At 34.9% G+C, this 13,593-nt stretch overlaps 1 protein-coding gene, 1 non-coding gene and 1 pseudogene across 2 annotated transcripts; 1 reads left to right on the top strand and 2 right to left on the bottom strand.

Moving 5' to 3' along the window:
- Positions 1 to 3,463: 3,463 nt before the first annotated feature.
- LOC103837775 (protein NUCLEAR FUSION DEFECTIVE 4) lies at positions 3,464 to 6,839 on the top strand (the record flags this gene model as incomplete). The annotated part of the gene is given in 8 exon segments (XM_009114147.3): positions 3,464 to 3,811; positions 3,898 to 4,041; positions 4,043 to 4,099; positions 4,102 to 4,135; positions 4,138 to 4,692; positions 4,695 to 4,716; positions 6,199 to 6,484; positions 6,486 to 6,839. Coding segments are annotated over 8 exon segments (1,632 nt in total), but the record flags the coding sequence as incomplete, so codon positions are not given.
- Positions 6,840 to 7,088: 249 nt separating this feature from the next.
- Positions 7,089 to 8,547, bottom strand: LOC103837774. Its single transcript, XR_004450678.1, has 3 exons — positions 8,298 to 8,547; positions 7,697 to 8,212; positions 7,089 to 7,599 (listed from the first exon to the last, which is right to left on the bottom strand). It is a non-coding gene; the product is annotated as an uncharacterized LOC103837774 (transcript).
- Positions 8,548 to 11,587: 3,040 nt separating this feature from the next.
- LOC117127665 lies at positions 11,588 to 12,306 on the bottom strand (annotated as a pseudogene).
- Positions 12,307 to 13,593: the final 1,287 nt, after the last annotated feature.

Here is a 13,593-nt window from a genome sequence, read left to right as displayed (position 1 = left end):
TCAATGTTAGTACAACATGGCTCTATAAAAAATTAGACGACACAAATTGCCTAAAGAAAGATATCGCTGTTCATAAATCTATATTTTTCGTAATGGCTTTTCGAGATTATCTAAGGCCACTTGTAGAATGCCTCCAAATTAAGGGGAATGCAGCGTTGGTTGTATTTTATTTACAAAGACAGATCCAATCTTATTCCTGTTTTTTTAAAAATAATTTTTTATTCTTATTAACATCCAATTTCAATTTTATTTCGGAGGTTAGAGAGAGTAAGAAATGTATACACTTGTAAAGTATATTTTAGTCAGATTTTTAATATTATAGTCCAGTGGAGTTAGAGTGGGAATATTAGTTGTGTTTCCTAAAAAAAACTTGCAAAATAACTTTTAAATGCTCAAGGGGGTGTTAGTAGGAGTAAGATTTATATAAAGTTTGTTGATTTTAAAAATTAGGAGAATTTTGTTTATTGTGAAATTATATGAAAATACATTGATATAATGATTCTAAAAATTTAAGGTATTTAAGTAGTATTTTCAAAATCTTGTGTTATGAGTTAAATGGTTAAAAATACAACTCCCAATAACACCAATTTTATAAACGATTGTTGATTATCACATTTAAGCTTGTAATTGTACATCCGGAGGACATACCATTCATAAGGAGCTTGGATATAAGCTCAACTCATCATCGTGATACATCCTGTTGAAACTATATAAGGAATGGCCAATACACAATTAAATCTGGATATTGGGTGGCTCAAAATTTATTAACGACAGCGGAAGAAAATGAAGTTTTTGAACCAAGCATCACTAAGCTCGAAGCCTTTGCTTGAAAGCTAAAGACACCTATGAAGATATGTCATCTTATATGGCAATTGTTAACTGGTCATGTGACAGTAACGAGGAACTTAACAAGACGCAATATGAGGTGTGACAACTACTGCCCAAGATGTGAAGAACTAGAAGAAACTGTAACCCATGCCATATTCGAATGTCCGTCAGCTCTCCAAGTTTGATCATTATTATCAACTCCAAGAACCCCATGTATATTTCCAGTACCAAGCATCTACACAAATATGGATTACCTATTATGGAGGAAAAACAACATTATCGAGTCAGAACAAGATATAAATCCTTATTCCTGGATAATATGGTATATTTGAAATGTTAGAAATGACAAAGTTTTTAGGGGGTAGATAGAGATCCTTTGGAGCTAGTTCGACATGCATGAAGTGAATGCCAAGCCTGGTTTGATGCCAACGAAGTGGTACAACCAGTGATACAAGATAACAATATTGACGAATCCCAAGTCATAAGCTTGGGTAATATTTGCTTGTTAGATGGATCTTGGACATCCTCTGCTCACTTTAGTGAATGTGGATGGCTCTAGATGGACAGTTATGGGAACATTCAACTTATGGGGACAAGAAATTTCACTCGACGCAAATCAGGTTTTGCATTCGGAAGTAGAAGCACTGCGATGGGCGATGGAGAATATATGCTTCAACATTCAACATGCCAGAGCTTCGGGACAGACTCTAAGGAACTGATTATAATGATAAAGGAACCTCAGGCTTGGCCAAGCTTTGCGACAGAATTGGAGAGGATAGAGACGCTACAAATATGCTTCCCGGATTTCAACATCATTCATATTCCACGAGCGCGCAATCAGATTTCAGACTTTTTAGCTAAGACTGCTAGATCCTTCCATAGGGAGTAACATTTTATTGGTTGTTTTATTCCGATTTGGTTATCCAGACCACCTCAAACTTGAGTAATAGAATAGTCTTTCGACGTAAAAAAAAAAAATCTTGTAATTGTACATCGAACGGCCTTCTTTATTTTGTATAGATACGAAAATAAATTTATCCTAGTCACTCGCATGAGTGTCTTTAACCATCTCTCGTGTATATGACAAGGCGCTATAACCCTTCGTAGAACCAATATAAATACCATATATTGTCTTCATACTGTCCATTACATGTCTATACTAGATTCATTTAATATCATTACCACCATTAAGTTCTTCAATATTTAATCTTGTATTTCATCAATAAAGTGGCTGTATTTCTTCATTTCATTTGTTAAAATTTGACTCAATTTTTACTTAGATTTTTCAATGGATTTTTCAAATATTTTTCGGTTGGGTGTTCCAATTCTGCCCCACTAAATTGGCTTCATCTCGATCTGTTTGTGAAGTTTTCATTTTGTGTTATCCACCAAAGAAGTCAATTTTTTATGCAAGGTCGATTTCTTTTTCTCTACTACTTCTCTTAACATGCTCCAAAGTAAATTTTTATTTATTGACTCTACTAGACATGACATTTTGGGTACCCGTTTGAGTTCGGATCGGAATATTTCAAGATTTCGGGTCTATAGGTATTGAAGTCTGGAACCCGCTCGGGTTTGGTTATTTTGGATAGGATTTGGATATTTAGACTTTGAAAAAAGAAATCAAATTTTTCATTACCGAAGTTTCTTGTACTTATAAATTTACCATTAACGTAACTGATTTTTTAATTTTTAATAGGTTAGACTATTTATATATTTGGAGATAAACTTTAAAAATTGTTATTTTGAAATTTTAGATGCACTATTGTTAATGCATGAAACAAGAAGTTTGACTTGCATTTTAAATGAGTAGTAAATCATTTTGTCCATAATTATATGTATATTATCTGATCTTGAGTCATATGCAACATCAATATAAATATTTTGAATAAAACGAAAAAGCAAACTAGGAATAGAGGGTTTAGTATATATATACTCGATTATGTTTGGATATCTATTCGGGTTCAATTTTTACCCGTCTGAGCTTGAATATCCAATCTCTCCTAATTCTATATCATATTCAGATATTTTACTATTTTAGTTTGGATTTTGGCTTGGGTTTTTCATTTCGAGTTTCGGTACGGGTTCATGTATCAGATAAAATGTCCAGGCCTAGATCGTACTTTGAAAAACACTTAATTCAGTCCACGTCATACATTTTTCTCTGTAATAGTTCATGTCGCACTTTATTAACTATTTTAGCTCTGTTTTGATCATACATCTCCTGTATAGATGGGATCATACACAATATGCATTAGGAGTCTAACATGAAGCTTTGGAGGAACAACATTCTAAGCAGCAACGGCTAGCAACATAGCCTAGTTGGCCACCTACTTTAATTGTTTTAAACGACTAAGAAATCTATAATATGAGCACACCGTCTTTTAAATATTCCATGTCGTGATGTATCCACGGTTTGCACACCTTCTTAACCGTACTACATGTCGCCGTCGTACCTTTTCTATTCTCATTCCCCACTTGTATAATTAAAAAAAAAAACAATTGTTTACAAAATGTAAAAACCAACGATTTAATTAAACTAAAAAACACTCACACAAACAAAAGATATCCCCTTTCCCTTCTATAAAACCTCCCTTAATTTTAACCTCCACAACCAACACATTCTTCTTCTTGAACTTCTTTCTTCTACAATGGGCATTCTGAGATCTCCCTCTCTTCTTCTGCACTGAAATGGCTTGGATTTGTGACGGCGGTTTGGGTTCAGTCCATCTCCGGCAACAACTACACTTTCTCCAACTACTCTGGCGCTCTCAAGTCACTCATGAACCTCAACCAGCTCCAGCTCAACAACCTCTCCGTCGCTAAAGACGTCGGAAAAGCCTTTGGAATCCTCGCTGGCCTCGCCTCGGACCGTCTTTCCACTCCAGTGATCCTCCTTATCGGTTCTTTAGAAGGTCTTCTTGGCTATGGTGTACAATGGCTCGTCGTTAGCCGCACCATCACCCCTCTCCCTTATTGGCAGGTACAAATAATATTATTAAAAAAAAAAATAATATTCTTGAATTTATACTAGCGCAATTCTTGATTCTGAGGGTTTGTAATGTTCAGATGTGTATATTCCTCTGTATGGGAGGAAACAGCACGACGTGGATGAACACGGCGGTTCTTGTTACTTGCATACGAAACTTCCGGCGAAACCGTGGTCCGGTCTCGGGGATCTTGAAAGGATACGTCGGTCTAAGCACGGCTATTTCACACCGATCTCTGCACTGCTCTCTTCTCAAACGATCCTGCGTCGTTTCTCGTTTTACTCTCGCGGTGGTGCCTTTCGGAGTCTGTCTCACGGCGGTTTCTTCCTCCGTGAGATCCCTCCGGCTTCCTCCGCCGACGAGGAGAGCGAAGAGACGCGTTACTTCGCGGTATTCAACATCCTAGCCGTCGTTGTTGCTGTGTACCTTCAGTCTTACGACATCATCGGAATCAAAACCGGAGTGTTCTCGGTCGTTTTCGCCTCCGTACTTCTCTTCCTCCTGTTCTCTCCGATCGCCATACCTTTCCACTCGTTCATACGAAGCTTGAACCGCGGTGAAGAACAAGACGTGGAAGGGCGGGTTCAAGAACCGCTGCTGAGATCGGCGGAGAAGGAAGAAGTAGTTGTAAGAAGAGGAGAGTCCTGTGGAGGAGAGGAAGAGGCCGGTGTTGGGAGAAGACACACGATAATGGAAGCGATGCTGACTGTCGATTTTTGGGTGCTGTTCGTGTCGTTCTTGTGTGGTGTAGGGACTGGTTTGGCAGTGATGAACAACATGGGCCAGATTGGGCTTGCACTTGGTTACACAGACGTCTCGATCTTCGTCTCCATGACTAGTATTTGGGGCTTCTTCTTCGGTCGTATTCTTTCCGGACTCTCTCCGAACACTTTCTCAAGTAAGTCTCCTTCTACTTTATTAGTGACCTTTCAATTTTTTGTTATTTCCCGATAAAGTTATTTTCGTGAAAAAGTATATAATTCAAAACGTGCTTATTAAACACTCCTTCTTTGCTGAAATATACTACATTTGTTTCAAATCAAAATTTGTTTTAGGTTTTCTATGTTAATTAAGAAAATAGTTAATATTTAGTTTATCCTTATTTAAATATTTAAATATTAAAATTTTATTATCTTTATTTTTTAATTTAGTATACAGTTAAGAGAGATTAACTAATAGGGCAATTGTCAATAATAGCATTTTTTGAAGTTTATGTCTCAAAAATAGCACTAGAAGGAGAAAGTCACAAAATGACATTCATTAAAGGGTAAAATATCTCTAATACTTTTGGTTTAAAATTAAATAAACAAACAAAAATAAATAAAATAAATAAAATAAAATAAAAAAATGAAAAAAAAGAAATTTTTTTATAGTTTCAGATTATATGTTTTAAGATTCGAAATTTTTATAATTTTTTTTTTTATTTTTTTTTCGAATTTTTTTTTTATTTTTTTCAAATTTTCTTTTTATAATTAAAAATACTTTTTGAAACTGTTTTTAAAATTTTTTATTTTTTATTTTAATATTAATTTTTATAAATTTTAAAAATTTAAACCATAATCTAAAACCCCACCCTTTGAATTAATTAACTCAAGGGTATAAGTGTATATTTACCTCTTTAATCAAACATATTTTTGTGACTTTGAGCCTTGAGTGCTACTTTATGAACAAAAACTTGGTTTAGTGCTATTTTTTTTTTTAACTAATATCATAAATGCATTGAAATCTTAAAACAACACTTGTACCAAAAAGTTATTTGACATAAATAAGTTTTGATTATTTTTTGTGAATGACAAATGTTAATTAATATCTAACTATTTTCAAAGTTGACAAAAAGTCTAATTATTTGGTTAGGTTCGACACCATCTTCCAATTAGCACTTGCCGACACTTTATGTTCCATACAATTGTATCCGCCCGCAACTTACTATTCACTTTATTTTCATGTGGTTGGTATTTTTGGTACGGAGCTATCCTTAAGCTTTCATTATCGTTGTAACATTAATTAGAAAGCTATAACCCATCTACACCATGGACACACAATCAATGGTTTGTCTGCATTTTCTCTCCACTTATTGACTTTTCAATTAAAGAAAATAGATCTTTTAGATTTCTCTGTTTGATCATTTCAATAGTTTTTTGTTCTTGTGCATAGATAAGTCCAAATCCAGCGATCTTGCTCTTTTTATTAGGACCACACTGTTTAATTCCTCACCACGTGAATTTCCCCCTCTAGATTCTTTACAAACTTTAAGATGTTTACAAACTATTTACGAGCATAGATTTTTCATGCTCAAAAAAGAAAGAGAAGATCATTATCAGCGTGCTGATTTATAACTTTACTGAGCAAATAGTGTGAATTTTACTCTTGATTTCTATAGGAAAGCTGGAACACCAAGACCACTATGGAACGCAGCATCTCAAATCCTCATGGCTGTAGGGTATCTACTAATGGCTTTAGCTGTCCCCAATTCACTTTACATCGGTTCAATGGTGGTCGGAGTTTGTTATGGTGTCCGTCTAGCTATTACTGTACCCACAGCATCAGAACTCTTTGGTCTCAAATACTATGGTCTCATCTACAACATCTTAGTACTTAACTTACCACTTGGCTCGTTCCTCTTCTCTGGTCTCCTCGCTGGGTTCCTCTACGATGCAGAGGCTACAACCAACTCCTGGTGGGGGCAACACTTGCGTCGGAGCTCATTGTTACCGTCTCGTCTTCTTGGTGATGGCTTTAGCTTCTATTATTGGAGTCGGTTTAGATATTCTGTTGGCTTATAGGACAAAGGAGATTTATGCTAAGATTCATGCTAGCAAAAAGGCCAAAAGTTCTGGTAGTGACCTTAGTTAATAATTGTTCTAGTTAGATTGCACTAGATTGTTCATCACGATTTTTTAGTTTGAGATGCTGATGTTTTTTTGCATGAAAAAAATATTGGTTTCATTCATGATACAATGTTGTACTTGTAGTCAGAGTCACCGCACACCAGCGTAAACTTTTCAAGATTTTGTTCATATATTTTGTCACATAATTTGAATGATATTTTACTATTACCAATTCTAGTTATTTATTATTTCTTCTTACAAGAAAAGGTACTGAGCGGTTAATATGGTCTGGACGTAAGAAATGAAAATAACAACAAGCTCTGAAAACTGAAAAGACATGGCTTAAATAGACAGAGTACGTAACAACATTAGAAGAAGAGTTTTTGTTTAAGCAAAGACATGGCTTAACCTTCGACAGTTGGCGCCGTCTGTGGGGAAATAGTTTGTGTTTGTCCATATTACTAGAAGGGCATACAATATTTCATAAAAGATAATGAATCCAAGTGTAGTTTTTCATAGTAGGTGTTAGTTACAAAAGGACCCAAGAACATTGGGAAAATAAGAAAGTGTAGAGTATTTAAATAAAGATAAAAATAAAACACACTGAAATCACTTGCAGTCTGTGAATTTGCATGTCCCCGAGTTAGCCTTGATGAAACGGATAGCTGTCATGAGAACATCGTGCTGGGAGTTCCCAAGGAGAGCCATATTTGTGTATGTGGTCACAGCAACGGAGTTATAAGGAAAGCCAAGAGAGTTGTATGAATTGAGTAATGCAGTTGTTGCTTCCCTTAGGAGAGTCTTGTAGGCTTCTCCTCTCCCTTTAAGCGGCCTCCCCTACTGTCATATCAGTACCATATCTCCTCCCGGCTACTAGTCCAAACGCGACCGCGACCTTCGTGTCTGGACCTATCACCTTCCAGTAGCATCTGTACTCAGGTCTTATCCATAACCTATGTAAGTCACAAAGCAAAATGTTATGTCATTTAGATAGGTTGGCCATTTTTTATGGGTGCAAGTAAAAAGCAATGAATTAAAGAGAAAGCTCACTTGTGACAACAAGCTGAGGGCTCTACAAATGGAACTGGAGGGATTGGAGGCAAAGGTGGAAGCTTAAATTGAGGTGGCGATGTATCTGGAGGAGGACTCATGGCCGGGGCCTTAGGAGAAGGTAAGACCGGGACTTGAGCAATTGGAGGCAAAGGTGGAAGCTTAACCTGAGGAGGAGGCATGACCGGGACCTGAGGAGGAGGCATAACCGGAGCTGGTGGTGTTTAGGACAAGAAGACATTGGCTGAACCGGCTGAGCAAGAAGGGCATCCACAACGAAGGTTTCAATCCCAAAGAACTAAACAATAGTTTAAGTTTCTGCGCAGGACCTGAAGCGATGCTGCAACTACTACTTGAGCCTTGTTGAGCTCCATTGTCTGAAACCTGAGCATAACAGTTGCTTAGATCAGGTGTCCCGTCGAACCTCATAACATATCCTCCAAGCCAGTTAGTGTCTCTTCTCTTGACATATAGACTTGTCCATTTTCATCCAACATGTGACACTAACCTTGATTCCTGCAAGGAATCAACAACACAATCCTAAAGAAAAAGCAGAGATACAGCGAAACACAAAGTGTATACAAATGTCATTCTTACTTACCGGAGACGGGAAAATCGAACAAAGATTCTCTCCATCCTTGCATTGGTCACAAAACACCGTGCCAGTGACCGTGGCATATCCGGTAACTCCATTCACAGTTAAGCATAGAATAAGAAAGCCACAAAGAGGATAGTATGATTTGAATCCATTTGATATCTCAGAACTATAAGCAATAAAGAAGAAGAAGAGAATAATATGAGAAGTTATTGAAGTCTATAAGATAAAAAAAAGTGTAAATAAAAAGGAAAGCATCACTTCTTCTCCACCTTCAACTGCTAAAATATTAAATGAGGTTGTTGACAATGACAAGAAAAAACTTAGTCTATGGTCTGAACATTAGAGTATTCGTACGACTCAAGAACTTTAATGTTTCTGCCTCCAAGATTTGTAATGGATTATTAATTATCTCCCTAACCTTTTGTGCTGAGCAATAAATATTTCTTTCTTTAAGTTTGTTTTTTAAATGGGTTTTGGGTTATAGTTATTGGTTTCGAAGGTATTGGTTCTACGCAGTTAATACTATCAAGACTTTGTATGAATATAGTTGTGTTGAGCTGTAACTAATGTGAACACAGTTCCACACACAACACGTGAAGTGTGAAATAAAATAAAAAGAAGAAAAGTTTTACTCGACGTGTGCTGTTCCTGAACCATTCTTCTTGCAGTCACTTGGAGATGTTCGGCTACTTTCTTGATTTAAGAAAGAGGTTTTGTAATGTAGGAAAGTCATGCATTTGAATCTGTTACGTACGAATTAAAAAGATTGTTTTGTTATATGTCGAAAGGACATTAATGCTTCTTCCATGATGGAATTAAACAAGTATTGGTGTCTCAAGTTTATTAGGTCGAGGAAATACAAATACAGTTTTATCCATGACAGTACCGGTGATGGATGTCAACAACATTTCGGCATAAACATCCGTCGATCAAACGGTCTAGACGCCAGACGGCCGAATAATATATCTCACTGATACCTACTTTTTGTATAAAACTAATACTGTATAATATAAGAACATGTTATATTCGAGTATCAAAATTCCATTTCCAGTTAATTGACTAGGAGTTAGGAGTAGATCATCTAACAAATTTTAGAAGCACATTAGTATACAAGTAACAATAAAATCACTTACAAATGTGTCGATACTCAATAGTGTACATAATGAAAGCAATTAGTGTTGTGTTAAATCTGAACTCGGCGTGTTCAAGATGAAAGCACGAATTCAGTGGTGTGTTATTTGAAAACATTTATGGAGATCAAAGGTTGATTACAAGACCAAATTATTGAAACTTTAAGAGAACCATAAACTCGGCAAGAAAATGTAAAGCTGTATTTATAAGTAAATTGGACGACTTCTTCTCCTCATCCCTAAGCCGACTTGCTATTCTCTTAATTAGGGCGAGTTTGTTTACACTATTGGGCTGCAGGGTAGGCTCTTACCCATGACAACGTAGACATTTGCCATGAGTCTATGGGTTCACAAAAAATTTTAGTGTTATTTTATGGATTATAAAAGCTTATTTCACTATGTTAATTTATCAAATAGTTGATAAATCTATAATAAAACTATAAAATTCATCATAAATTAAACCTAATACAAGACAAAAAACAAAGTATGTATGGTTCACCATTTCCAATTTTCACGTTTACAAAACCTGATTTTCATAAAAAGACACATTTTTCTATAAAAAAAAAATTAATATCAAAAAGTTCTTGTGGTTTAATTTTTTTTAAAATGCAATGAGAAAATGTTAGACGAAAATGTAGTAAAAATATCCATATTTTATGTTTCGTCCAAAACTATTAAATTGTTTAAGATGGCACTGTCATATGATATACTCTCTCTGTTTTTATATGTAAGTAGTTTAGTTAAAAGTGATAATATTAAGAAAATTGTTACTTTTGAAAAAAAGCAATTAGTACATAAATTTAGCCAATAATAAAAAACACATAAATTATTAGATTGGTCACAACATATGTAATAAATGCAAAAGGGGTTTTGGATTATGTAGACATCTTATATTGTGAAACAAACTTATTTTTGTTAAAACTACTTACATACAAAAACAGAGGGAGTAGTATGATACATAAAAGTATGACCATCAAAACTGGGCATATATACATGAAGAAACGTTGATCAAAAATAAACCATCTAATTATGAGATTCAACTAAATGTGATTAAGCTAATATTTTTTTTGAAAAAAAAAAATTGAACTCATGCTTTCCATTATGAATTATTATTTTTGACTAGTATTTTTTTTAACTCTTAATCATTCATTCCATTATAGAGTTTTTGACCAAACTGGTCTTACATAAACAAGACCTGCAGAAATGCACCAGTACAAAAAAGTACAAAGAAGGAAAAACTGTAAGTAATAAAATAGATCGATACCAGTATGCACCATTTAAATTGGAGAAACTAATAAACCTCAAACTTCCATAGTTCAGAGATCTTAGTCAAGGTTAAAAACAGCTGAATTGAAAACCACCAGGGTGTTAGATTACATTTTTCACTCTTTTCAATCAACCAATGGTTAGGGAACTCTGCAAGTCTCGTTAAAAAGCTTCCAATCTATTGAAGCACGAGAACCGATAATCTCTCTATCAACGCAACACTGCTATAACCCAAGAATGGGTTGCTTTTCGCATGCAAGAGCTAACGACTCAAGGACAAACCAATCATGACAACTCAAACTCTAAAGTATATGAGTTGACAAAATAAAATAACGAGAACACTAGAGACCGAAAACACAATCATAATTGAAAGCAATTGGGCCTGTAAAATGTGGTAGTGGACCGTCATAACAATGGTTACCGATTCATATCTGGGCCACAGATTAACTTTCTTCATCGTGTGCAAAACAAGACCACATATAGCAGTAGTGCAGTACAATAAAAATCCATTCAATAAACCTTTCCTTTTTCAATGGCTCATGACATCTAAAGATCTGACAAATCACATCCATTCTCTATAAAAATCTCCGAAATTACACTACTATTTTAATGTGACAAATATCTAGTAATGTATTTATTAGATACTCGCCACAGTTTTTTTTTCCTACAAATTCTTTACGTTTTTATATAAACCTTTGACTATTCAAAGAACATGTTTGATAATAAACTTTTATGCAGCTACATTAGGGACAGAGCAACAATACAACATGTCATTATCTACTAACGTAAAAGTTTCACTCCAATCACAACTTTTCCACACATTTGTTATTTTATTTTATATAGAGCTTTACTATTCTCCGAATAACGTGTTTGATAATAATGTTAAAACAGATTTAATTAGAGCAATAATAACTAAGATTAATCATTATCATTATTATTCAATGGTAGCCATAGAAACACAGAGAAAACCAGAACAAAAAAAAACACCACAGAAAAGAACACAAAGCTACCATTGGATCAACAACCTCTCCTCTCTCTTTTCTCCCTCATCAGATCTAAAGCTGACCACAGTCAGCGATCACAACCTTCTTAGAAGTCCTTCCGCTGTCAGATCCAACCTTCTCAATGTCTCTAACGACATCCATCCCTTCGACAACTTGACCGAACACAACAGCTTCCCATCGAGCCACGATGTCTTCTCAGTGCAAATGAAAAACTGAGATCCGTTCGTGTTCGAACCAGCGTTAGCCATGGAGAGAATACCCGGACCGGTGTGCTTCTTGACAAAGTTCTCGTCTTTTGAACTTCATGCCGTAGATCGACTCTCCTCCGGTTCCGTTCCCGGCGGTGAAATCTCCTCCCTGGCACATGAACTTGGGGATCACGCGGTGAAAAGCTGAGCCCTTGTAGTGGAGCGGCTTCCCGGATTTGCCGATTCCTTTCTCGCCGGTGCAGAGGGCACGGAATTCTCGGCCGTCTCGGGGACTGTGTCGGCGTAAAGCTCCATCACGATGCGGCCGGCGGCTTTGTCGCCGACGGTCATGTCGAAGTAAACTTTAGGGTTAACCATTTTGTGTTTGAGAGAGAAAGCTTTGGGAGAGATTAGGGTTTTGGTGTGATTTAGCTAAAGAGGTGACGAAGAGGGGACTGATATAGGGAGGGACGAATTAAAGCGATGGGATAATTTTAAAAATAAATATTTTACTGATCGTCGATTTGTCCACGTGGGAGAATCCTGGAGGGGTGAGGCTAACTGTGGTTAGGTTGAATCTGACTAGGGTTAAAAGTTGCGTGGATCCGAGGCAGAGAATATGTTGTTTCCACTTTTTACTGGATAAGAACACGATCGCGGTTGTTAAAAAAAAAAAAAAAAGACCACGATTCGCGGAGCTAGGTTATACGACGTCGTTTCACTAAGTGAGCTTCGGCTTGGTAAGGTGGCCGGATAGTGAAGTAAATTTCCCAATTGGTTCTTGTTTTGTTTTTGTGTCGTTGACGAAGACAATTATAGTCCAAGACTCCAATGTAGCATTTTATAAGTACAAAAATAAATAGTGCAACAATAGTTGTTCAGGAAAAAAATAATAGTGCAAACACATAAGAATGTAACAAATTCAATACAGATTTCGGTTTTTCTGTTTTGAATCAAATATTCATTTTCAAAAACTTTTGCCTTTTTTTTTTTGCATTTTGGGTCGTTTTTTTTCAATTATATGAAAAAGATTTCATTTAAACTATATTAAAATGGTTTAGTTTTGAAAAATTACTTAGAAATACATTAAGTTGGATATCACTTTTCAAAAATACTCTAATATTTGAACTTAGGGTTTAGTATTTTGTTGTAAGGTTTGTATTGATGTTAGGTTTATAAACTTGTATAAATAATTCTTAAACTTTTATAAATGATGAAATAGGGTTAATTTTGATTTTTTTCATAATGAAGTATTTGTAACTATCTTATATATTAAAACAGAAGTCATGACTTCTTTTCATGTGTGATTTTTTTTAGTTGGACAATTCCTAGAAATATCATATTTTACATAAGTTCATTATTATATCTTTTAATATCTATATTATTTTATTTGAAATACAAATGAATATATTTAAAATATTCTAACAAAATCTTTTTAAAATCTTCTTAGAATCTTTTAATTTACTTTCAAAATTAGTTAGTTTTAATTTAAATTATCATAAAACATAATTAGAAATTAAAATTAAATATAGTTTTGGTTTATAAACGAAAATTTAAATAAAATGAAATTAATTAATTTCACAAATACATTTACTATAATTTTATAGATTTTGTTAGAAATAAATATTTATTTTTATTTTAATTTTTTCAAATTTGTTTTCTAATAAAATAAAAATCATGATTTTTTGATGAGTGATATTTTTTTTGGACC

Source organism: Brassica rapa, chromosome A09, assembly GCF_000309985.2.
Source record: "Brassica rapa cultivar Chiifu-401-42 chromosome A09, CAAS_Brap_v3.01, whole genome shotgun sequence".
Lineage (NCBI taxonomy): Eukaryota > Viridiplantae > Streptophyta > Magnoliopsida > Brassicales > Brassicaceae > Brassica > Brassica rapa.
Note: the sequence above shows the minus strand (reverse complement) of the source record. Positions and strands in the feature narration are given on the sequence as shown.